General features: G+C 51.9%; 2 protein-coding genes across 5 annotated transcripts in view; one reads left to right on the top strand and one right to left on the bottom strand.

Moving 5' to 3' along the window:
- OSBP2 (oxysterol binding protein 2) overlaps positions 1 to 23568 on the top strand; it is a 160710-nt gene extending 137142 nt beyond the window's left edge. For all 4 annotated transcript variants that reach the window (XM_068562655.1, XM_068562656.1, XM_068562658.1 and 1 more), the window contains 11 exons: positions 4843 to 5035; positions 5586 to 5703; positions 8679 to 8727; positions 8976 to 9122; positions 10005 to 10250; positions 12644 to 12764; positions 13015 to 13118; positions 13191 to 13286; positions 13372 to 13556; positions 22020 to 22246; positions 22513 to 23568. In XM_068562655.1, coding sequence (XP_068418756.1) covers positions 4843 to 5035; positions 5586 to 5703; positions 8679 to 8727; positions 8976 to 9122; positions 10005 to 10250; positions 12644 to 12764; positions 13015 to 13118; positions 13191 to 13286; positions 13372 to 13556; positions 22020 to 22246; positions 22513 to 22655 — 1629 coding nt within the window. In that variant the 3' untranslated portion in view covers positions 22656 to 23568. The remainder of the gene's footprint in view (positions 1 to 4842; positions 5036 to 5585; positions 5704 to 8678; positions 8728 to 8975; positions 9123 to 10004; positions 10251 to 12643; positions 12765 to 13014; positions 13119 to 13190; positions 13287 to 13371; positions 13557 to 22019; positions 22247 to 22512) is intronic.
- Positions 14117 to 25688, bottom strand: part of MORC2 (MORC family CW-type zinc finger 2) — a 63141-nt gene continuing 51569 nt past the window's right edge. Inside the window, exons 28-29 of the transcript XR_011076200.1 lie at positions 19682 to 19753; positions 14117 to 14204 (exon numbers count right to left, since the gene is read on the bottom strand). The gene's annotated coding sequence lies outside the window, so the exon portion shown is untranslated. The remainder of the gene's footprint in view (positions 14205 to 19681; positions 19754 to 25688) is intronic.

Genomic DNA, 25688 nt, shown 5'->3' with positions numbered 1-25688 from the left:
CACCTCTTCATCTCAGGGACCCTCTCGACGGCCGTGGGGGTGGGAGGAAGGGGCAGGCCTGGGAGACTGGAACCCAGTTCCCGTCCAGAGGACGATCTCCCCAGTGAGTCACAGAATCAGGGACTCTGCAGGGGTCCTGGGGTTCAGCCCTCTGTTCACGAGAACACTGAGGTCCAGGAAGTTATGGGCCTGCCCCAGAGTAGGCAGCGAGGCGATGCCGTGAGGGGCCTGGATGCTGGCCCAGTGTGTGTGAGTCGGGGGCTTTGGGGTGGCCTGTGGCTCTGCTCCTGGTCAGGGCAGCGCGTGAGCTCTGAGAGTTGTGGCGGGGCCTCAGGGGAAGTGTGACCATGTTCAGGGCCAGGGTCAGCCAGGCCCTTCCTGGGCCCCTGGGAGCCACCCCCAGCCGCCCGCCCATCGCCGGGCCCCAGGCCTAATCCAGCTTAGCGAGCACACGGCGCACAGCCCAGCTCAGCATTCCAGGGCGGCGGGGCCAGGCCAGCACCTGCCTCCGTTCGCGGCTGGCTGGGATGGGGCCTGGAGAAGGTCAGCAGCATCAGAGGAAACCGGCGCAGTTGGGGATGGACACCAGGTAGGCACCTCAGGGCAGAGGGGGCAGGCGGGCTCTCCACAGCCCGCAGGGTGACCAGGGCAGCTCATCAGCTGCAGATGACCCCCGCACCCCGGAGTCAGTGGAAAAGGCCCTGGTCCAGCCACATGAGCCCCTCGATATTGGGGTACAGCAGCCTCCACCGTGTCCGCCTCTTCAGGCAACCCTGACATGCTCTGATCTTCATCGCCCAGCCCAGCTGCATGTGGCCCCCATGAGGCCCCCGCTGTCCTGGGGATCTGACTTCCTGTCCCTCTGCTGCTCCACATCAGCCTGTCCTGCAGGGGCAGCAAGGTGGAGGGCACCCTGGTTCTCAGCCGGCAGCCCTGGCTGTGTGGGCAGCAGCCTCCGCTGCAGGGACCAGGCAGGGCTGGGTCCTGTTGCTTGAACAGGGTTATTCCCCGACATCCTTGTTAGCGAGCATCTTCAGGAGCCCAACCCCACTCCGGGAAGGCCCTGGGACCCCACATCGCCTCAAGGGGCATCCGGATGGGGGTAAGGATCCAGCTTGACAAAATAAACAGCGACAGCGCTGGTTCCACGCCCTGGGAGACTTGGACCCTGGTCCTACACGCATGGCCTGTGGCCTTGAGCAAGTCCCTTGGTCCCCCTGAGCCTCTATGTCTTCCTCGGTCACGCTGTTAAAACGGCCACCTCAGTGCTTGTGAGAGTGCACCACCCCTCCCGGCACCCGACAGCCCTGACCCACAGCGGGTGGGGGCTCTGAGGGAGGTGGGGCCGGAGAAGGGGAGGAAGGCACGTGGTCACACAGGAGGGAGCGCGTGGGGCAGGACGGGGCCCCAGGAGCTGAGTGTGGAGAGGGTCTGGGACCAGGTCTGTGAGAGGCTGTTGGCTGTCTCAGAAAATGAAACCAACACTCTGTTTTCCCTTCCATATCATTCTTATAGTATTGAGAGCTTCACGAACATCAAGGGCAGGAGGAAGGGAACCTAATTCATCTTTGCAGCACGATCATCTTTCCCTCTTTGCTTTTTTAAATTTAATTTTATTTTTTATTGAAGTTGATTTACAACGTTGTGTTAGTTTCAGGTGTACAGCAAAGTGATTCAGTTATTTATTTATTCTTCAGATTCTTTTTCCTTATAGGTTATTACAAGATACTGAGTATAGTTCCCTGTGCTATACAGGGAACTATAAACTTGTTGGTTATCTTTCCTTCTTTGCTTTTGCTGCTAGGAAGGTCAGAGGCCATGTAGAGCTCTCTGACATGAGTTTGTAGGAATTATTTACCATGACATTTGGCTATTTTATACTGTTATTTGTGGCTCTTTTATAAGCCTTGTTTTATTTTTTTTTTATAAACTAATTTATTATTTTTGGCTGCATTGGTCTTTGTTGCTGCGTGCGGGCTTTCTCTAGTTGCGGCGAGCGGGGACTACTCTTCATTGCGGTGCACGGGCTTCTTATTGCGGTGCGCGGGCTTCTCATTGCGGTGGCTTCTCTTGTTGCAGAGCATGGGCTCTAGGTGCGTGGGCTTCAGTAGTTGCGGCTCATGGGCTGTAGAGCGCAGGCTCAGTAGTTGTGGCTCACGGGTTTAGTTGTTCCACAGAATGTGAGATCTTCCCAGACCAGGGATTGAACCTGTGTCCCCTGCATTGGCAGGCGGATTCTTAACCACTGTGCCAACAGGGAAGTCCAATAAGCGTTGTTTTAAATGCTGTGAATTATATGAAAAGAAAGTGTCCGTGTTAAAACTCAGAGAGATGATTGCAGGAGCTGTAGAGGGTTGGCGGGGAGTGACAGCGGCAGGTACGACGAAGCAGCGCTAAGGAAAGGCGAGGGCAGAGTCCAGAGGCCCTTGTGCAGCTGCCAAGCTAGTCTGATGGGGCGGGCAACCTGCCACCGGGCAGGGCATCCACAGACCCTAAAAACCAGAAAACATGAAGCACCCATCGTGTGTCTCACCTCTAACAAGGCTCCGTGCATGACACAGCCCGGGCCCCTGCACCTTCTCCCCAAGACAGCCAGGCAAGGGGACCGTGCCTCGTGTGGCCTGGGGTCCTGTCCTGTTCGCCCATTGTTGACCTGGGCAGCCCCTCCTCCCTGGGCCTCAGTCTCAGGGGGACAGGAGGATCCAGCAGGGGGCTTAGCGGTGGGCCCGGCGCTGCCCAGGGAGACAAGGGCACCCCCGCCAGAGCCAGGCCTCTGGGGTGCGTTTCTGACAGCACCGCACACCTGGCTTGGTGGTCTGAGAGCTGCCGGGGCAGCGGCAGAGTGACGGCGCCCCTGCGGTTAGGACTCCTTCCTTGGTCAGCAAACGGGTGGCTGGAGCCCAGACTAACCTGACTGGGCAGTGGGGCCGAGCTTAGGGTCAGGGGAAGCAAAGACGAAGTGGACACAGGCCACTCAGGAGCCCAGCTTGGGGGTCCCCCAATTGCATGGTAGTCAGTGACTGCAGCTCTACACCAGTGGGCGAGCCTTATAGACCCAGAATAGCCCCAGACCTGCAACAGCCCTGGATGCAGCTCTCTCACCTCCAGAGCCTGCTAAGTGCATAAGGAGATTTCTTTCCTTCCCCACTAAAGTCTCCCTCCCCCTAACCTGTGCCAGGACACCTGTCAGCACAAATCCCTGCCCCTTCTGGAGAAGCGGGTTACAGTGGCATGTGGCTGGGCAGGGATCAGACCTGCCAGCGAGGGCGGGAGGCCCTTGAAGTGCCCCCTCCCCAGAGCCTTGCTGGGGAGCTGCTGGGAACTGAGCCTCAGTTTCCTCATCTGTCAAATAGGGACGATCCCTCTCCTCCCACCTCAAGGATTTTGCTGGGTGAGCTGAGACCGGGGGGTGGGGTGTGCTGCGAATGCAGGGTCTGTGGGGCTTTACCATTGTGGCTCATGGACAGGACATGGGCTCAGTGGGGCTGAGTGACCCATGCGGGAACTGGGCCTTCCCAGTCCTGATCATGCGACCTTTTCCACTACACTTTGCTGGTTGCCTTGGGCCTCCGTTTCCACATCTTCAGAAAGGCGGGTGGGGGAGCCCCTGCCCTGCCCACTCTGCATGGTGCTGGGGGTGAGGTGAGATGGGATGACGGAAGGAAGGTGCCCAGGGAGGGCTTGTTAAGGAGTGACGTGCGGGGCCAGATGAGTGGCCAGCCTTCTGGAGCCCCAGGCTGGGGCCCTTTCCACCAGCCAGGCCGCCACTGGGGCTTGGCTCCCTATGGGGCGGGAGAGCCAGCCAAGCCCAGGCAGGGTGAAGGCATGTGCTCGGGCGCCAGCCGTGATGAAGGGGGTGTCCATTGAGTGCCCCTTGGTCCCGAGCTCCGCGTCACCTCCCTGGCTCCTCCCGACAGCCCTTCAGGTAGTGCTGTGCGGTCCCTGTCACACAGGAGGGGCACCGTGTCTCTCTCCCTCCAGGAATCAAGTCTCTAACCCTCAGTGTCAGACCTCATGTGATGTGCGTGGAGCCCAGTGGCCGGTGGGAAGGGGGTGGTGGGGAGTGGCGGCCTGAGATCACTGACGCAGGTTGGGCCAGGAACCACGTCCCTTCCGACCACGTTAGAGGAGTCCAGAAAGGGCAAGTCCAGCGGTGCCCTCCAGGGACAGCTGAGGCCCAGACCCTCTTCTCTACTGTGATGACAGGGGCAGAACAACCATCCTGTTTCCTAAGAGTGTGCTGGAACCACCTATGGACCTGGGAAGCTGAAAAGAATCTGGATGTCATAGTAGGCCACAAGTTTGAAGGGGGAACCTTAAAAGCAGAGTTTATGTGATACAGACTTTGAGGTAACTTGGTAGAAAGTTCGAGTCCCAGTTCCTCTGTCAGACAAGACCCTTTAGCTCTGAGCCAGGCGGTGTAGCAGAAAGGTGGCTTTCCTTCCTTCTGTGCCAAAGCCAGGGTCTGGCCTGAGCTGCTGTGTTGGTTCCAGTGGGGACAGGGGTTGTGACAAACCTAGGCCCAGCCCACAGTGAGGATGCAGCAGCTGAGAGCTGGGGCCCCTGCCACCAGGAACACCCAGCACCCCAGCTGATACTGGCGAGGCAGCATGACCAGCAACACCGGGTTTAGTGCTCTCGAATGGCATCTTGACTGTGGGGCACCGACCAGGGCAGATGCCAGGCTGGTTCTGAGAAAGCCGGGGTCCCCATGACCCCACGGAAGCCACAGGGGGCAGCAAAGGTGTTTCTGACCCACCTGCGAAGGGAGGGGGAGGGGCCACAGCACCCCCGGGCCTTCCTCTCTGCCCTGCCTGGCTCACAGGCCACGCCCCCTCGCAGGCCTGCAGGGACTTCCTGGAACTAGCGGAGACGCACAGCCGGAAATGGCAGCGGGCTCTGCAGTATGAGCAGGAGCAGCGCGTCCATCTGGAGGAGACCATCGAGCAGCTAGCCAAGCAGCACAACAGCCTCGAGCGCGCTTTCCGCAGCGCCCCCGGCTGGGCCGCCAACCCCACCAAGAGCTTCAGCGAGGGTGAGCGGGCGTCTGTCCATCCATCCGGTCCACCCTCAGTGTCCCCTCTGTCAGCTGGCTCGGCTTACACAGCCCTCCCCCAGGACACGTACCCCTCAACGCGCCTACGTCTGGGCCCGCTTGGCCGACGTGCCCGTGTGCCTCTGTATCCCCCACGCCCTCACAGTGGGCACAGTCTCCCCACGTCTAGCCTCCCAATCTCCAGAGAAGAGCTCAGTGAGCCCAACTGTCCCCTCTGTGGCAGGGCTGCCTGGGTGCCAGGTGGCTGCCCACCTAACCTGGGGCTCAGGGTCACGGGTGCCCTGGGAAGGGGGTCCATCAGAAAGGGAGGCTGGGCCACAGAGAGACTGACCAGCATGTTTAGAGATCAGGGAAAGCTTCCGGAAGGAGGGAGGCTCTGAGCAAGAGGGTGAAAGTGCGTTCCAGGAAAGGGAGCGCAGGCACCACAGCCGGGTGACAAAGGTGGGGAGGGGCCGAGGGCTCTAGACCTCCCTGAGCAGGCACGACTGTTGAAGTCGCAAACTGAGGCAGTGGCTCTGTGTGTCTCTAGGAAGCCTCTTAACCACCAAAGGCGAGGACAGTGAAGAAGATGAAGATACCGAGTACTTCGATGCCATGGAAGACTCCACGTCCTTCATCACAGTGATCACTGAGCCCAAGGAGGACAGGTGGGCCCGGGGCTGGGCGGCCACCTGGAAGGAACCTCTCCCGGCTCAGCCGCGCCGGCCTGTTCTCGTGCTCCACCTGTTCTTCGCACTTGGGGTTTTCTTTAAGTCTTGCTCCAGATGGTATTTTTGCTTAGATTGGTTCTGTTCTTCCTTAAATCAAAAATACCCAAATAGAGTTTGTATTGGGATTTCATTTTAAATGGACAACAGGGTATTGGCTGCATCCAGTTCCTGCCCCAGAGCCGCACAAGGTCCCAGTCACTCCACCCCCTGTGTCAGCATTCCAGAGCAGACTGGAGACACAGAAAGCCTCTTTTATTTTCTATTTCAAAGCCTTTGTTTCATTTTTCATAAGAGCTTGCTCTTTCAGGATCTTTCTAAATACACACTAATAGTAAATGAGACAGTTACTAGCACTGAAAGCCACGTTGCCACACTCCCTGGGACCCTCGGGAAGCGCCTGTGCTTGTGGACCGAGCTGGCAGGACACGTGCGGAGGGAAGCGCGTGAGCTGGGTGGGAGGCAGGGCTGTGGTCAGGGGAGCATGCGGGGCTTGAGCACAGATTTTAATATGATTCGGGGTTCAGTCCTCACCAGGGTTGCTATTCTCGTCAGGTTGCCTTAGGTCCTGACCCTAGAAGGGTTGGTGGGTATGGCAGCGTTCGGGGACACAGAAGTGGCCGACGAGCCCCACAGGAGAAAGAACTGACCGCAGCCCGTGCTGCCCACTGACACCCTCACCACAGGTGTGTCAGGACCACGTGCTCCACTGCTCACCCTCAGGAACTGCAGACTTCCCAGCGGCCTCACTCTTACATATGTGCTGTTGCCTGCCCACCCCATGCTGCCTTCCCTGACCCCCCTGAAGCCCAGCCCGGCCGGGAGGAGGCCGGTGAAAACCTGTGGCTGCTCCTTTTTTGCCTCTATGGACCAGCGTGTTTCACCACTTCCCTGTCCTGGTTTCTTCCAGGGAAAAGGCATGGTTGGGATTCCTCTTACCCCTCAGGGAGTTTCTGGTCCTATCAGTGGTATATTTCCATTTCCCAATCATATTTTTTATACATATATTTATTTTATTTATTTATTATCATCATCATTTTTGGCTGCGTTGCGTCGAGCAGGGGCTACTCTTTGTTGTGGAGCACAGGCTTCTCATAGCGGTGGCTTCTCGTTGCGGAGCACGGGCTCTAGGCGTGCGGGCTTCAGTAGTTGTGGCACGCGGGCTCAGTAGTTGTCGCTTGCAGGCTCTAGAGCACAGGCTCAGTAGTTGTGGCGCACGGGCTTAGCTGCTCCGCGGCATGTGGGATCTTCCCAGACTAGGGATCGAACCCATGTCCCCTGCACTCGCAGGCGGATTCTTAACCACTGCGCCACCAGGGAAGTCCCCCCAATAATATTCTAAAAAATTTTTTAATTGAAGTTACTGGGTTGGCCAAAAGGTTCGTTCAGGTTTTTCTGTAACATCTTTTTGGCCAACCCAATACATATATTCTTTTCCATTATGGTTTACTACAGGATATTGAATATAGTTCCCTGTGCTATACAGTAGGACCTTGTTGTTTATCTATTTTATATATAGTAGTTTCTATCTGCTAATCCAAAACTGCTAATTTATCCCTCTTCCCCCTTTCATAACCATAAGTTTGTCTCCTATGTCTGAGTCTGTTTCATAAACAAGTTCATTTGTGTCATGTTTTAGATTCCACATATAAGTGATATCATATGATACTTGTCTTTCTCTGTCTGACTTACTTCACTTAGTATGATAATCTCTAGGTCCATCCACGTTGCTGCAAATGGCAATATTTCATTCTTCTTCATGGCTGAGTAATATTCCATTGTATATATGTACCACATCTTCTTTATCCATTCCTGTCAGTGGACATTTAGGTTGCTTCCATGTCTTGGCTATTGTAAATAGTGCTGCTATGAACGCTGCATTTCCCAATAATATTTAAAAATCGCTTATATTGCTCTCAAAATTAGCACAGCTTAGCTGTTCTGAAATTCCATTATCGCCTGGTAGTGTCACCCTTTGGGCTGTGAGGCCAGGGGGATCCTGCTCAGGTTCCCTCTGGCTCCCAGTCCACTCCCCTATTATACCTGGAGCCCCCAGGGCCTGGGCTTGCCTCCTGCATGCCCCGCCCTGGCCTCCTTCCATACCTCAGCAACAGCCCAGGCCCCTCTGCTCCCACCCGACCAGCAAGCAGGTGACCCTGTGCTCAGTACTCTTCATCGGCTCCCCTGGCTCCTGGCACAGCCCCCAGTGCTCACGCAGCCCCCCAACTCGTGCTGCAGCTGCACTGGGCAGTGGGCAGATCCTCTGCCGGGTGCCGCCGTGTCTGCAGTGCTTTCCCCCTCTCCCCAGGGACCTGGGTGGGTTCTTCCCATCCGAGGCCCTAACTGCCTAGTGCCCGTCCCCTGACAGGGCTGGCCTAGGTCACCCCTCCTGGGAGCTCCCTCAGAGCCTGGGCCCTTCAGCCAGAGTGTCCCCTGCTGCTCTGGCCACCATCTCACCACAAGTATTCCTGGGCACAGAGATCCATCCGACCCACTTCCTTCCCTTCCTGAATCCAAGTCGAATGCGGGAATCAGACCAGCACAGTGAGGACACAGTGGGGTCTGTCCATGCCAGAGGGGACCCACGGGGCTCCCGGGGGCTCTCCCAGAGGTGCCCACCCCTTGGCTTCTCTAGGTCCTGGTCAGCCAGTCCCCAGGAGGGGCCTGTGCGCAGGGACCCCTGGTGAGAACTTGGCTGGGCGGCTGCTGCCACAGGGCACCAGTGGGTGGGAGCCCCTCCAAACTGCTGCCCCAGGTCCCTCAGCCCCACCTGAGTCCTGAACTGGAGACACTCCCATTGGAGATGCAGGCTGCCCCTGGGACCTCACTGAGGGGACTGGATAGAAGGGGGGCCGGGTCCCCAGGAGGCCTCAGGATTTGTAAATAACTTGCCTTCCCTTTTGTGTTTCCTGCAGAAAAGCTGAGAGTGGGACTACAGGCTCCGTGGAATGGACCTCAGACAATGTGAGTGAGGTGGGACCCCGAAGAGGGGGTGAAGTGGGGAGGCCAGCACTTTGAACTCGGGCCCCCCAGGGGCGGGCCCTGTGCCTGGTGCCTTCATCTGAGCTCAGGCAGAGCCTTCCCCTCCCGCCAGCAATGTCCCAGTGCGGGCCTGGTCCTCAGACCGCCCTGGGCCAGAAGCGAGGGTGAGGCCTGGGGGCAGAGGAGGCGACCTGGCCTCTGCTGACGGGCGCACTCTGCTTCTCTGGTAGGTGCTAGACAGCACCTCGCTTGTGCCCCAGGGCCCCCCCAAAGTCAAGAGGCGTGTCCGCATCCCCGACAAGCCCAGCTACAGCCTTAATCTTTGGAGCATCATGAAGAACTGCATCGGCCGGGAGCTCTCCAAGATCCCCATGCCGGTAGGCGCCGGGCAGGGCGGCCAGGGGGGGCCCTGGGGGCTGTTTTCTTGTGCGGGGACGGGAAGTAATGGCCTTGGGAAGTATACGCAGCCCTGGGTGTCATTTTCTTAATGAAACTTGAGGAGCATGTAACGTGTTATTGAATCGTGTTCCATCCGCACTGCTGAAATTCCCCCAGGGCAGAGGTCTCATACTTGGAGGTAAGGAGCCAGGAAGGGGCTCTGCATTGATCAGACAGGGGGCCCTCAAAGTGCCTCCCACCCTGGTGGATGGGGAGTGGCACATTGGGCTGTGTATGGGGCTGGGTGGACCCTCCTCCTCCATGCTGGGCTGCCCCTGGTCCCCACCACAGCGAGGTCACCAGCAGGCCAAGGGCAGGGCTGGCGTCCTTGTGCTGCCAGACCACAGTGGCATCTCCATGGAGCGGGAGCTGGGGGCTCCAGGCCAGACTTGGGTTTCACTGTGTGACCCAGGACAGAAGACTTGCATAATAGCTCAGAATACGAGGTAGACCCACTTCATCCATTCATTCACCTATTCATTCATTCACTCATTCACTGATTCCTATGATTCACTGCCCTGGCATTTACATCCTAGGAGGGGAGACTGACAGTAAATGTAACAGAATTCTGCCAGATGCAGCGGGTCAGAACGTGGTGAGGGCTGTGGAGAAAACTGAGGCAGGAGGGGTAGGGAGGCAGGCCAGTGAGTGGGGCTGTGGCTTTAGACAGGTCCTCAGATGAGCCTCTCTGTGAAGGTGGTCTGAGCAGTGATGTCCCTGAACATCTGAGAAAAGCAAGGCTGCTGTGCCGACAACCCCAGGTCTGTGCTGGGAGCGGTGGACGGTCTGTGCAGACCCCCGACCTGACACCCCGCCCGCAGGTCAACTTTAACGAGCCCCTGTCCATGCTCCAGCGGCTGACGGAGGACCTGGAGTACCACCACCTGCTGGACAAGGCAGTGCACTGCACCAGCTCCGTGGAGCAGATGTGCCTGGTGGCGGCCTTCTCTGTGTCCTCCTACTCCACCACCGTGCACCGCATCGCCAAGCCCTTCAACCCCATGCTGGGCGAGACCTTCGAGCTGGACCGTCTCGATGACATGGGCCTGCGCTCCCTCTGCGAGCAGGTGAGGCCCGCGCACGCTTCAGCCAGGCCTGGGGGTCAGAGCCAGACAAACGGGACGTGGCCTCTGACCGAAGGGGCCATCAAGCCAAGGTCCGGTCAGGCAGCTGGGCCTCATGCGGCAGGGGCAGGTCAGGGGCGCCCCACGGAGCAGGCCTCCTGGGGACAGTGTGGGCCGCGTGGGAGGAGAGCTGGGTGAGGACAGTCGGGTCTGGTGGGGGAGGGGAGGACGCCTCTCTCGGCCAGAAGGCATGGAGCAGTGGGGGAGGGGTGTTTGCTGGACGCCATCAGGGATTCGGGTGGGCTAGAGCATGGGGTCACCACTGAGCTGAAAGGGAGCAGCCTGCGCCCCACGGGGCCGCAGTCAGTGATGGTGGAGGCCGTGAGTGTGAGGAGCCCAGGACCTGTCCTGGGCCAGGGCTCAGCTCACCTCCATCCTCTCCATCCCTTCTCCAGGCCTTCCCCGCAGGTACTGGTGTCCCCAAGGGGCGGAACCAAAACTGGGCCCCTCGGGCACCTCAGCCCAGCTCTGGCATCCTTGTCTGAAGGGGGCCAATTCTGTTGGTGCTTCACTGGGTGCCAGGAGGACCCAGGCAGGGGCTACATGAAGGCGCCCAGGATAGATTCGGGTCGGGCTGCCACTGAGTGTCTACCATGCGCCAGCCGCTGCTGTGGGCCCAGGGGTTGAGCTCAGAAAGCAGACAGTTTGCAATCCGGTGGCTGGTTTCAAAGGTTTGCTCTGCCTGCTGTGCGGGCCTGTAGGAGGCCAGACCAGGGGAGGTAGGAGGTTGAGCACAGGCACCTTTAAAAAGAAGAGCTAGGGGTTTGCCTTGGATATGGGTAGGGAGGCTGGGGAAGGCGGCAAGGATGACCCAGGGTTCCTGGGCTGAACTACTGCTGAGTACATTTCTTCGTTGAACATAGCTGATCAAGTAACACCCTCAGGAGTTGAGGGTGCAGCCAGCTGGGAAGTGGCCTGTTCTCGTGGGCAGGGGGGTGGGGAGCAGGTACTGTGGATGTGGATGGTTCTGGCTCTTTTAGGAAGGCCCGAGAGCAGTTTGGCAACACAGAGTGAGGGAGAGAGAAGGAGCCGAGGTCAGAGAGAAGGGGGCAGGCGGCAGAAGGCTCTTTGTGTGGGAAGAGTCACAGGAGGGCAGAGGAGGCAGTTTTATGAGGAACCGCCCCCCTCACCGGCTGCTGTGGGGAGAGTACAGCGCAGGGATAAGGGTGGAGCAGGGAGGCTGGGGAGGCTGGAGGCGGGGTGGGGGAAGGGCAGATTCTGGATGCTGTTTTGAAGAAAGAACAGCCAGGATTTGCTAAGGATTTAGATGGGGAGCATGAGAAAATGGGGCCAGCCACGACTCCAGAGCATTTGGTGTGAGCAGCTGGACCGACTGGATCGTCTTCCTGAGAAGGTGGTGCTGACACTGAGCTCCAGGGCCAGGTCGCTGGGGTCACGTCCCTGAATTTGCTGGTGGGTGGGCTTCAGTGGGCGCCCTGGCCACAGGCATCGGGCAGGCTTGGGGACGGCTCACTCATCACCCAGTTGCTGGCAAGTTTGGCCGGTGCTTCTGAGACGTAGGAAGGATGGGGGTGCCTCCTATGGGGACTGTCAGGAGCTCTGGGCCGTCTGCACGGAGGGGTGCAGGGAGGCTGGAGCCCACGGCTGCAGTTCCAGGGCGAGGCTGGGAGACGGGAGGCTGGGAGAGGCTTTGCCCTAACCCTGTGACCAAAGGAGCCACAGAAATGAGGAGGGACAGATGAGGAAAAGATGGCAGTGTCCTGGTGGTGAAACCGTAGTCAGGGTGCCCAGTGCTGGAGGGTGCTGGAGAGGACGGGGTGGAGGCACCGGGTGGGCAGAGGAGGCTGCACTGCCATCCGGGCTGGGACAGGACACCAGCTGGACCCCAGCTCTGGAGCCGGGCTGGCCGGGAGGCTTCCCATCCTGGGCCTCCTCAGTGCAATACAGCACGGCAGACGCAGCCTCTGCAGGCGATGGGCAGGTTAACTAGAAAGTGGGCCTGAAGCCCCTGGTAGAGCCTAACGCCCTCACTTTATTCACCCTCAGCACAGCCTGTCACAGTGTCATCACCCTCATTCCACAGCCCAAGTCAGGCGTGAAAACGCCCCGGCCACCAGCTCAGGCCCACAGTGGTTGGGGCGCCCCGGCCCTGCCCCCCTCCAGCGTGGCGCCACCCAGGCTGCTCCCCCGGGCATGCCCTTGCTTTCCCACTGGAGCACTGTCCTTCCTGGGGGGCCTAGGCCCTGCCATGTGTCCTGGTTCCCAGGGCCACAGAGCCGTTCATACTGGGCACGGGGCAGGCTGTCCCCCGGCCGGTTGGGGGCAGGCCCGGGCCACGTCCAGCAGACGCTCACGGCCTGTGGGTCTGGTCTCAGGTGAGCCACCACCCGCCATCGGCCGCACACTATGTGTTCTCCAAACACGGCTGGAGCCTCTGGCAGGAGATCACCATCTCCAGCAAGTTCCGGGGGAAATACCTCTCCATCATGCCGCTAGGTGAGTGGGGGCAGAAGGACACTCTGGATGAGGGGGAGGGTTTGCCAACCCAAAAGCCAGCTTGGTGCCTCCAGGGGTGACGTTAGTCCCCCCGTAGACTTCCTGGATGTCCCCCTGACCTGTACCCTATCCCCAGTCTGCACAAATACTGCTTCTGGTTCTCAGGACCCTGGGACCTTGGGCGGTGGGTCAGGCTGGCTGGGACCCAGCATGGCAGGCCATGACCTCTGACCCTATATCTGGTCTCCAGGTGCCATCCACTTAGAATTCCAGGCCAGCGGGAATCACTACGTGTGGAGGAAAAGCACCTCGACTGTGCATAACATCATCGTGGGCAAGCTCTGGATCGACCAGGTCAGGGGATGCCCTCGGGGAGGGGCCGTGTGGCCCAGGGATCGGCCGCTGACCACTCCCCTCCCTCACCAGACAGGGGACGTCGAGATTGTGAACCACAAGACAAAGGACCGGTGCCAGCTAAAGTTCTTACCCTACAGCTATTTCTCCAAAGAGGTGGCCCGAAAGGTAAGCAAGGCCACCTCTCGGAGCCTGTCAGGGGGGAACCCCAGAGAGGGGCGTGTGCCTACGCAGGCCCTGCCAATGTCCCCAGGTGACAGGAGTGGTGAGTGACAGCCAGGGCAAGGCCCACTATGTGCTGTCAGGCTCGTGGGATGAACAGATGGAGTGCGCCAAGATCGTGCAAAGCAGCCCCAGCAGCCCCAGCTTGGACGGGAAACAGAAAACGGTGTACCAGACGCTACCGGCCAAGCTGATGTGGAAGAAGTATCCGCTGCCGTGAGTGGGGCTGCGGGGGGAAGAGCAGGCAGGGAGCAGGGAGGGGTCAAGGAGGTGAGTGGGCAGTGGACAAGTAGGCGTCCCCGCCCGGCCAGCCAGGAAGCAAGCGGCGGGCACGGGAGGGTTCAGGCCACGCATGAGGGGAGCCAGACACCCGACTGTAAATAAGCGTGACACCATCAGGTGGCAGCACGTCCTATGCAGAGACTTTAAACAGGCTGATTGATAGGACAAGTCCCCATAGTCCAAGGAATGAAAACCAAACATGAAAATAAGTGCAGGAAACTATAAAAAGTGGCGCAGCTGATTCCAAAGAGAATGAAACAGAAATTCTACAAAGGAAACATAAAGTAACTGAAATTGAGAACTCCATGGGAAGGTTTAATAGAGAGAACCCATTGACCGAATATAGGTCAGAAGAAATAATCAAAATCTTCAGATAGATAAAACCTGGAAAAGCCAAACACCTAGAAAGAGAAGGCTGGCCACCTGGTGACCCAGGGTGAGTCCCTGGAGCAGCCCCACAGGCTTCCCCGGAGCCTGGGAGGGTGCAGCGTCAGGACGCGTAGGGCACGTTGAGTTTGAGAGCAGGGTCCAGCAGGCTTCTGGTCAGAGTCCAGAAGCAAGAGACCATCTCACGAGTCTTATCTGAGGAGAAAACAGCAGAGATTTTCCACATCTAAATCTATACAGTGAAACTGTTGAATCTAGATCAGAGAAAATATTAAGCAGCCAGATTTTTAAAAAGATGTACTTTCTGAGGAACGGCAGACGGACAGCCATCTCCTCATCAGCAATAACGGGAGCCTGAAGACAGTCAAATGAAATCTTACACGTGCAGAAAGACTCACTGCCAGGTGAGAATTAATTACACACCCAGCAAGAACATCTTTACAGAGTAAAGTTGAAATAGACATTTTCAAGCCACTCATTTTGCCACCAGCAGACCAGCACTAAGGATAGAGCTCCCAGATAGAAGAACCAAGATGTGTGAAATGAGGAACAAAACCTATGTGAACAGTGAATAAATAAGAACAATAATGTCTCGTGGGGTTTAAAATCTAAATATTAAGTGCAACTGCACAATCAGGTAAGTCAGAAAACTGGAAACTTTTCAAAGGCCCTTGTGCTACCCAAGAGGAGGGTCAAGATGCACACTAATTTCTGACTATGTGAACTATGCATATTGTAATTCCTAGAGTAGCTACTAAATTAATATGTTTAATTGGAATCCCAGAAGGAAAGGAAAGGAAAGAAAAAATAGAAAGGAGAGAGAAATAGTTAAAGAAATGATGGATAAGCTTCCCCAAATAAAAATAAACAGATGAAAGACCTTGGGTTGAAAGGGCCTGCTGCAGTTCCAGAGACAAGAAACAAAGAAAAACTTCTGCCTAGACCACAATATACTGAAAATTAAGGACACCAAGGAGAAAATTCTAATAGCTTCCAGAGAGAAAAGATTTCAGTAGAGAATGAAGAATCAGATTGACATCAGATTTTTGGAGTAATATTTCAAAGTAATGAAGAAAATGAAATTAGAAGGTAAAAGTTTCTGTCCAGCTGAGCTATCATTCAAATATGAGGCTGTGATAAAAAAACAAAATGGTCTCAGGTGAACAGCCTCAGAAGGTTTGCCACACAAAAACCCACAATGAAAACAGTAGTTTAAAAGGGGGAGGGAAAAAATCCAGAAGGTGCTACAGTAGGTATATGAAATAAAAGGTTGTGTGCGGGAGGGATTTTTAAAATAATTACTAAGACCAAAGAAAAACAGAAAATGTTCCCACAATAGTCCAGAATTAAAAGTGTAGATGATGTTAACACAGTGGAGTCTAGGGAGACAGAGGACACCAAGGGATGTGAAGGTAGAGACCAACAGAAGATTTTTAAATCAGTAAAAAATATTAAAAAGACAAATAATAACAGCAAGTTAACACAGTAGAAATAAGTCCAGGCATAATAATATAAATAGATGAAACTCACTAGTTAAAAAAGCAAAATATTGGGTTGGCCCAAAAGTTTGTTCGGGTTTTCCCTACCATTTATGGAAAAACCTGAACGATCTTTTTGGCCAACCCAATACTAACTGACTGGATTTTTAAAAATCCAGATGCATGCACCTTCTAAGAAAGATCCAAAGCCTAAAGATGGGCAAAGGTTGAAAGTAAAAGATAGACATATCATGAAAATACTAACCAAAAAGCTATAACAGCTATATTAATATAAGGTAAAAACAGACTTTAAGACAAAAGCATTATTAGGAATGGAAGAGTTGCTACATGATAAAATGTTGAGTTCTTCGAGAAGATATGAACAGTATGCATGATACAAACATTATGCATGTAGTGAAAGAGCCTCAAAAATACACAAAGCACACATGGAGAGTAAAGGGAGAAATGGATAAATCCATCACCACACTGGAAGACTGAGAGATTTCAACACACCCTTCTCACTTGTTGAGAGTCAAATGGGGAAAAGCAACCCAGCAAGATGGAGAGCGAAAAAACACAGGATATACATATACTTATGGCTGCAACAGAGAACATGCTTTTTCTCAAGTATACGTGGAATTTATGCAAAAATCAATCGTGTACTAAACCCTAAAGAAAGCCTCAACAAATGTACAGAGGGTAGCACACAGACCACAGCCTATGATAAGACAAATTAGAAGTTATGAACAAGATGTCAAAAAGTCCCCACATATTTGGAAAAAAATTTAAGTTGCTGAATAGTTCATGGACAAAATAATAAATTAGAATGGAAATTTTAAAATGCCTAGAACTGAATGAGAAGAAAAAGATATCAAAACTGGCTGGATATACCAAAGGCAAAGTTTCAAAGGAAATGTATTGCCTTAAATAGGTATATAAGCTTATTAAAGCTTTTTCATTCTAAGAAATTAGAGAAAGTGCAACATACAAACTGAAAGAAAGAAGAAAATATACCTTAAAAATAAAAGCAGGGCTTCCCTGGTGGCGCAGTGGTTGAGAGTCTGCCTGCCAATGCAGGGGACACGGGTTCGAGCCCTGGTCTGGGAAGATCCCACATGCCACGGAGCAACTAAGCCTGTGAGCCACAATTGCTGAGCCCGCGCGTCTGGAGCTTGTGCTCCGCAACAAGTGAGGCCGCGATAGTGAGAGGCCCGCGCACCGCGATGAAGAGTGGCCCCCACTTGCCGTAACTAGAGAAAAGCCCTCGCACAGAAACGAAGACCCAACACAGCCATAAATAAATAAATAAATGGATCATCACATTAAAAATAAATAAACAAAATAAAATAAATAAATAAATAAATAAAAGCAGAGGGACTTCCCTAGTGGCACAGTGGTTAAGAATCCACCTGCCAATGCAGGGGACACGGGTTCAAGCCCTGGTCCGGGAAGATCCCACATGCCACGGAGCAACTAAGCCCGTGCACCACAACTACTGAGCCTGCGCTCTAGAGCCCGCGAGCCACAACTATTGGGCCCGCGTGCCACAAGTACTGAAGCCCGTGCGCCTAGAGGCCATGCTCCGCAACAAGAGAAGCCACTGCAATGAGAAGCCCATGCACTGCAATGAAGAGTAGCCCCCACTCGCCACATCTAGAGAAAGCCCATGCACAGCAACGAAGACCCAACGCAGCCAAAAATAAATAAATGTATTTAAAAAAAAAAAAAAAGTTTAAAAAGTCAGAAGTTGATCTTTGAGGGAAAAAAACAGAAAACTACTGGCAAGACTGATCAAGAGAGAATATAGAAATAAATATTATTAATGTTTTCATTATGTTTATTATATTTAAAGTATAAAGAGATTATTAAAATTCTGATTGGAAGGACAAATTTTTAGAAAAATATAAACAAGAACTGAGTCTAGAAGAAAAAAAAAAAAGCATGACTAGTCCTATAATTAAAGATACTGAAGCAGTAGTTTAAAAATTTCCACAGGGAAAACACAAAGCCCAGGTAGTTTTATAGGTGAATTCTACCAAGTTTTCAAGAAACATATATCCCAATTTTATAGAAAATCTTCCAGACCACAGAAAAAGAAATACTTTCCTTTCTTATACTGTGAGGCCAGTATAAGATACCTGATACCAAACCAGGCTAAAAGAGTAGTAGGAAAGTAAAAGTTCTACCCTCTTTCACTCATGGATAAGCACAATTCCAAAACAAGACATCAGAAAATCCAACAGTATATAAAAAAGATAACATTCTTCAGTCATGTTGAGTTTATCCTGGGTACACAAGGATGAGTCTGTACTAGAAAATCCATAAATTTGTTACATTAACAGATCTGAACAAAAGGCATCTTAGGTGCCTCAATATAAGATTAATATGCAAAAGTCAGTTGCATTTCTATACACTAAAAGAAAACAACTAGAAAATACAGTTTAAGAGAAAACACCAATTATCATATCAGAGAATATCAAGGACCTTGTAATAAATCTTATCATATATGTAAGACCTCTACAGAGAAAATTATAAAACTTTGCTGAGATATCAAGGAAGAGCTAAATGAATGGAGAAAGATACCACGTTCATGGGTAGAAAGGCTAAGTACTATTAATATGTCATGATCTAAAGAGTCGGTAAATCAAACAAAATCCCAATAGTGATTTTCATGGAACTTGATATTATGATTTCTTAATTTATATTGAAGAATAAAGGGCCAGGATATTTCTAAAAAAAAGAGGACTTGCCCTATTAGATACTTATTTTGAAGCTATAGTGAAATAGAATAGTAAGCCTGGAAACTATGCCCTGGATGTGTATATATCTTTGGTATATAACAAAGGTGCCGCATCATATCACATGGAAAGATGGCACCATCCACTAAAAGGATCTGGGGAAAATGGTTACCCATATAGAAAAAGATTAAGTGAATCTTTCCCTTACATTATAACAAAAATCAACTCCAAATAAAGGTCTTACAGTAAGTATTAAGTTTGACTTACTGTTAAACACTAAGTTAAACTCTAAGTAGAGGGACTTCCCTGGTGGCGCCGTGGTTAAGAATCCACTTGCCAACGCAGGGGACAGGGGTTCAATCCTTGGTCCGGGGAGATCCCACATGCTGCAGAGCAACTCAGCCCGTGCGCCACAACTACTGAGCCTGCGCTCTAGAGCCCACAAGCCACAACTACTGAAGCCCGTGCGCCTAGAGCCCGTGCTCTGCAACCAGAGAAGCCACCACAATGAGAAGCCCGTGCACTGCAACGAAGAGTAGCCCCCACTTGCCGCTACTAGAGAAAGCCCACACGCAGCAACAAAGACCCAATGCAGCCAATAAATAAATAAATGTTCCTTTAAAAAATAAATAAATAAAAAATAAATTCCAGTCTTTCTGTATCCATATACTATTAAAAAAACCCAAAAAAACCCTAAGTAGAAAATATAGATGAGTATCATCTAGAACTTAAGGAAATATATCTTAAATAAGACAAAAACACTGATGTATTCAATTATATTAAAATGCTTCTGTTCATTAAAAGAAATTTTGCTGGGGCTTCCCTCGTGGCTCAGTGGTTAAGAATCCACCTGCCAATGCAGGGGACATGGCTTCAATCCCTGGTCTGGGAAGATCCCACATACTGCAGAGCATCTAAGCCCGTGCGCCACAACTACTGAGCCCCCATGCCACAACTACTGAAGCCCGGGTGCCTAGAGCCCGTGCTGTGCAACAAGAGAAGCCACCACAATGAGAAGAATGAGAAGCCCATGCAACTGCAACGAAGAGTAGCCCCTGCTCGCTGCAACTAGATAAAGCCTGTGCACAGCAACGAAGACACAACGCAGCCAAAAATAGATAAATAAATAAATAGGAACAAAAAGAATACATACAGACCTTCTAATGAATAAATAAAGCAAAAACAATCCAATGGGAAAGTGCAATTCATGAACAAGAATTTCACACAAGAAGAAATATATGGCCAATCACCACATGAAAATGATAACATCATTGGTAATCAGGGAAATGCAAATCAGAACCACAATAAGATGCAGTTTTACCTTCATTTGATTTGAAAAAATGAACAGTCTGGTAATATCAAGTGTTGAAGAAGATATGGATCCACAGTATCCCTTATACATCACTGGTGGGAATGTGAGCTGGTATGACCATGCTGGAAAGCAGTGTGGCCTTACCTCCTAAAGAAGAACATCACAGACTCTGCAGCCCAGTAATCCCACTTCTAGGTGTATACTCAAGAGAAATTCCTATAAACGTACAACAGGAAACATGAATAAGATTACTCAAAGCAAAACTTGGAAACAACTCAAACTTATTGGATGAATAACTAGTATATTCACACAAGGCAATATTTAATTACAGTAGTTGAGACAAATGAACCACAGCAACATACAATACAGATAAATCTTAGTAATATAATATTAAGTTTAAAAAAAGCAAATCCCAGAAGATTACATACATCATGATATTCTTTTTACACAGTTAAAAACAAGTATCTAAAATATATGTATATGAACACACACACAGACATACACACACACTTAAGACTACTTAAAGATGCAATAAAATTATATTAAAAGGAAAGCAAAGGACTGATGAACCCAGGAGTCCTGCCAGTGGCTACCTGAGAGGAGGATGGATTGGTGAGTTTTCCCTATGGTTAGATGTAGATTTTGTCAGGATTCTACCTTTTGTTTAGGTGGCAAGGTCGCATTAATACAAGCAGGCTGGGGCTTCCTTCGTGGCGCAGTGGTTAAGAATCCACCTGCCAATGCAGGGGACATGGTTCGAGCCCTGGTCCAGGAAGATCCCACATGCCGCGGAGCAACTAAGCCCATGCACCACAACTACTGAGCCTGCGCTCTAGAGCCTGCGAGCCACAATTACTGAAGCCTGTGTGCCACAACTACTGAAGCCCACGCACCTAGAGCCAGTGCTCCGCAACAAGAGAAGCCACCGCAATGAGAAGCCCACACACGGCAACGAAGAGTAGCCCCTGCTCCCTGCAACTAAGGAAAGCCCGTGCGTAGCAACAAAGGCCCAATGCAGCCAGAAATAATTAATTAAGTAATTAATTGAAAAAAAAATACAAGCAGGCCATGTAAGGACCAACGTACCAAGTATTATGACTAATTCAAAACTTTCACAGTATCAAAGCAGTATAAAAAGAAAAAAACGAAATAAGATAGATTTAAATCCAACATATTAGTAATTACATTAAGTGTTCCCATAAGCTTTCAGACAAATTTTTAAAAATCAAACTTTATGTGGTTTACAAAAAATACATCTAAATAAAATAAAGATTGGAATAAAAGGATGGAAAAAGATATGTATACATAGAAATACTAACCAAACAAAAGCTGCCTTCAGCTATAGTAATATCACAAAACAGACATTAAAACAAAAGACCAAAGAGTGACAAAATGATAAAGGTTCAATTTGCCAGGAAGATTTTAAATTTGAATATACCCTGTACCTAATAACAGCCCCAAAATATACACAGCAAAAGTTGATAAAAATATAAGGAGAAATGGACTAGTTTACAACCAAAGTGGGAGATTTTAACATACTTCTTTTAGTAATGGATAGCAGAAGAAAAAGTCTGGAGGACAAATTTGAACAATAGAACCTTCAGGACAGCTGTAGAACACTGCACTCAACAACTGTGGGAAACGCAATTTCTTTGATTACATGTGGAATGTTTGCAAAAAGTGACCATATACTGGGCCATAAAACAAATTTCAAAGAGATGAAATTATACGAAGTATACTGTTTGACTCCAAAGCAAGTGTGCTAGAAATAAAGATGACTAGAAAAATTACCATATATTCATAAACTTAAGAAATGTACTGCCAACTAATCCATAGGACAAAGAAAGTATAATGAAAATTAGAAAATATAACTGCATTATAATGAAAATAATACATAACAAAAATGGTAGAATGCAGCTAAAGCAGTAGTTGGAGTAAAATGTGTAGCCTTGAAATGCACATATTAGAAAGGAAGAGACATGGGAAAATATCGAGCTAAGCATCCATCCCAGGAAGTTAGAAAAGGAGCAGCAAAAGAAACCCCAACAAAGTAGAAGGAAGACTATACAAGCAAAATCAGTAAAGCAGAAAAACCTAAAATAGGATCAACAAAGTTTCATCTTCCACCAACGAAGAAAACGGACAAATCTCTGACATGACTGGGTAGAGAGAAGGTGCATAGCACCAACAATACAGATGCGAAAGAGGACACTGCTGTCACACACATTAAAGGAATAATAATGAGGACATTATGAAACACTTCGGGCTGATATATATGAAAAATTGGACAAGATGGGCAAGTTCCCAGAGAAGTACAATGTGGCAAAACAGATGCAGGTCGGTGGAGCCTGCAAGGTGCAGGGAGGAAAGGGCGAGGTGGACACAAGGCCAGGTTGGGGGGGTTCATGGGGTGGACATGCAGGAGGGGAAGCAGAGGGGGGGCCGAGTGCGTCCCGGCAGCTCACCCCATGGGGCCCCGCAGGGACAACGCAGAGAACATGTACTACTTCTCGGAGCTGGCCCTGACCCTCAACGAGCACGAGGAGGGCGTGGCACCCACCGACAGCCGCTTGCGGCCCGACCAGCGGCTGATGGAGAAGGGCCACTGGGATGAGGCCAACACGGAGAAGCAGCGGCTGGAGGAGAAGCAGCGCGTGAATCGGCGCCGGAGGCTGGAGGCCTGCTCGCAGGGCTGCGGTGCAGAGGAAGGTGAGGCCGGTGGGGAGGGGGACCCCCGGGAGCGAGGCCAGCGGGAGAAGGGACGGGGGTCTCCCAGGAACTGGGAGGAGATGAGGGGACTGGAAGAAGCTGAGGGGGAGAGAGGGGGTTCCCTGGGGGCAGGGAGGGGTGCTGGAGAAGGCGGGCACCCCAGGGGCGAGGAGGAGGGCCAGCAGGAGAGGGGACAGGGAGTGGTTTCCTGGGGCGCTGGGAGGAGGCAGGCTGCCCGCCCGCCTGCCCACTGTGCCGCCCAGCAGAGAAGGAGGCTGAAGTGTACGTGCCGCTGTGGTTTGAGAAGAGGCTGGACCCGGTGACTGGGGAGACGGCCTGCGTGTACAAGGGTGGCTACTGGGAGGCCAAGGAGAAGCAGGACTGGCACATGTGCCCCAACATCTTCTGAGCGCCACCCCCCTCCTGCAAATACAGGCGGCTGCACAGCCTGGTCCACCTTCTATTTAATGCACTCAATTTAGTACTCAACTGCCCTCCCCACCTTTTCCTTCTTCTGTTTTTTAATAACACTTTTTTTGGGCTCCCACCTTGGAAGGAGGAAGTGCTGACCCGGGTTCTCTGCAGCCTGCAGGTGCCCTGGGTCTCCTATGACCCTTCATCATGGACTTGAGCCCCATCAGGACCCCCAGATCCAGTTTCCACACCTCAGGCAGGCTGGCCCGGGCCCTGGGCTGCTCCAGTCACTAGCCCCCCAGGGAGGAACTGGCCCCCTCCCAGGGAGCCGCTTTTGACTTTTTTAGAAAAAAAATGATCTCCATTTCTTTCCAGCCAAGATATTTAGTAAATATTTTTAGTACAGCACTTGGTGGACAACTTTCTAAGTGTGCTTTCTTGCCACAGAAGTGTCCTGGCAAGAGCCCCTTCTTTTTAAGACATTGGGAAGCCAGACGGACCCCTTTGAGTCAGGAGCATTTTGTAGCTCAAACAGCAAGGCCGTCTGTATGTGAGCTGCCCGCCCCCCAGGAGCCCAGGACCCCCCAGAGAAGGGAACCAAGGGCCGCCAGGCCCAGGAGAGCAAAGTCAGTTGTCTCTGGAGCTAGAGCCCCACGCATGGTGGGGAAGGGGGCACTGAGGGGCCGCCATGTGGATTTGAGGGCAACAGCCCCTGCCTAGCCCTGGCCATGCTGGGGCTGCTCCCCAGCCCCACAGAGGCCGGGCCTGCGGCGCTCCTGCCACAGAACCCGGCCCCAAATCAGCAATAAGAACCAACCCTCGGCTCAGCCTGGGTTGGTATCCTGGGCACCAGAGAACCCAGAGTCCCGTCTCTGGGGTGCCCCATCTCAGCACCCCTGAACTCTTTATTTGCCTGATATATATATATATATATATATGATATATAAATATATATAAAATAGCTATTTTGCTTAAATTTTTATGGTATGTAGAAGTGAGAAAATGATGACGACAGGGTGCTCCTGTCTGAGTTTGGCCCTCCTGTCAGCTGTGCCCTGCCCTCTCCTCAGATTCCCTTCCAGTGGCTTCTGCCAACTGTGGGGGGGCCTGGGCCACTGTGGCCACTGTCCCAGCCCCTCAGAACTCCTACTCAACCTTTCACACTTCAATTTGGTCCTGAAAGTTCATCACAAAGTTTTACTTTCTACTCCAGGACTGGTTTTGTTTTTATAAAAAAAACAAAAGTGAAAACACCAACGTGTGAAATGCCTTAGGGTGCCCACTGGAGGGCGGGTGGGCAGGCAGGAGCCCCATGAGGCCTGCGGCAGAACTGTTCAATGTTCTTTTTCTCAGAACTGTGAGTGAGCACCTTCTGACCAGTAATAAAAATCTTGGAGTTTTCCACGGCCCCATCCCTGAGTTTGTCTGTGACTGGGAGGAGCGGGGCTGACACGGGAGAGCAGGTGACAGCCCACAGGTGGCATGGGGGAGGAGTGTGGGGCTCTGTTCTGCTCAGCGCCAGAAGCAGGCAGTGGGAGGTTGGTCTGGATGGGGAGAGCCGGGGATGGAAGACCTGGTGGGACAGGGTCTGGGCCAGGAAGGCTGCAGAGGGCTGAGGTGGCACCTACTGGAGGGTCACAGTTTGGCCTGGGGCCAGGCCAAGGCCCTCACCACTCTCCACAGAGAACACTGGCCCTGGTGAGGTCTAGGGTTGCTCAGTGACCATGACCTGACCTCAAGCAACTTGGATCACGAGCTCCCGGGACCCGAACAAGGGTGGCTGGTCTGGCCCAGTGGGTCCTCCTCCCACTGCCAGCACTTCCAGGTGACAGGATGGAGTGGGGCAGGGCACCACAGGGGCATCAGAGCCAGGCTCTAGCCACCTGTCCCAACACCCCAATGCTGTGGGATCCAAGGCTGGTACCGTACAACTCCTTCCTTTCCAGGGCCTTAACTTTCCCATCTGTGGGGAGGCAGGCACCGGTGAGTCCCTGCCGAGGTGCTGGAGGGGCAGCCCTCACTGGAGAGAAGGGCATGCGGTGAGGCAACCCCAGGATAGCCCTGACCCAGGAGGCAGTGGAGGATCTGCCAGGGGAGGGAATGGAATATAAGAATAGAATTTTCATATATCCAAATATGACAACAGCAAATAGAATCCAGCCACATACAAAAAACTGATACCCCAAATTGGTAAACATATGCCCAAGCTGGTTTTACACAGTAATGCAAGAATGGGTCAAAATTGGGAAGCTTTTAGTTGTAAATCACTCATTGTACCAACTAGTTCAAGAGGGACTTCTGCTTCTGGATGGTAGACTAAATGCCTGGATTATCCTTCTTTGTGGAAAACTAGACATGTTGGATAAAATTTTAAAACACCTTAAATGCATCCATGAGCTGGAATGGATATAAGGAATCCTCAGGCCAAAAATTAAGTGGGTGTGGAAACCTGGGGAGATAAGAGCTCTGAAGTCTGCTTCTCACTGGCATTTACTGAGCCCACTGAGCCTAACTAAGTTTTCACTGCCTCAAATGACCTGCCTGATATAGGGCATCCAGTTTGAGATAATCTCCCTCAAGCTGGGCCCCCCAAGGGCTATACCTTCAATATAATGGTGAATCAAGAATAATAAAATACAAGGAAAATTACTTGTCTTAAAGGTTAGTCATAAGCAGAGCAGAAAAAAAAATCCCCTAAGAATCTGTTATCAGGAGCAGACCCTCACTTGGCTTCACAGCCCAAATACATGCTATCAGGATGATCCAATAAAACCTCTAGTAGAGAATACAGCATGGTCCCAAATTGGCAATGTCCCCAGTCACATGAGAGAAACAAATCCTCTCTAGAGGTTCTCCCCTTCATTCCAGACCTTATGGAACCCCAGATGTGAAGGTGAAAGGAAAACGAGCAGCTCACAGTATAACATCTCCAAACACACAAGGAAATACAACACACACTGGCATAAGCAATGGCCGACAGAAATAACAGCAGAATCAGACGTAACAAAACTACTCAATATAGCAAAAT

This window comes from Eschrichtius robustus, chromosome 14 (genome assembly GCF_028021215.1).
Source record: "Eschrichtius robustus isolate mEscRob2 chromosome 14, mEscRob2.pri, whole genome shotgun sequence".
Taxonomy (NCBI): Eukaryota; Metazoa; Chordata; class Mammalia; order Artiodactyla; family Eschrichtiidae; genus Eschrichtius; species Eschrichtius robustus.
This window is presented reverse-complemented; position numbering and strand designations above follow the sequence as displayed.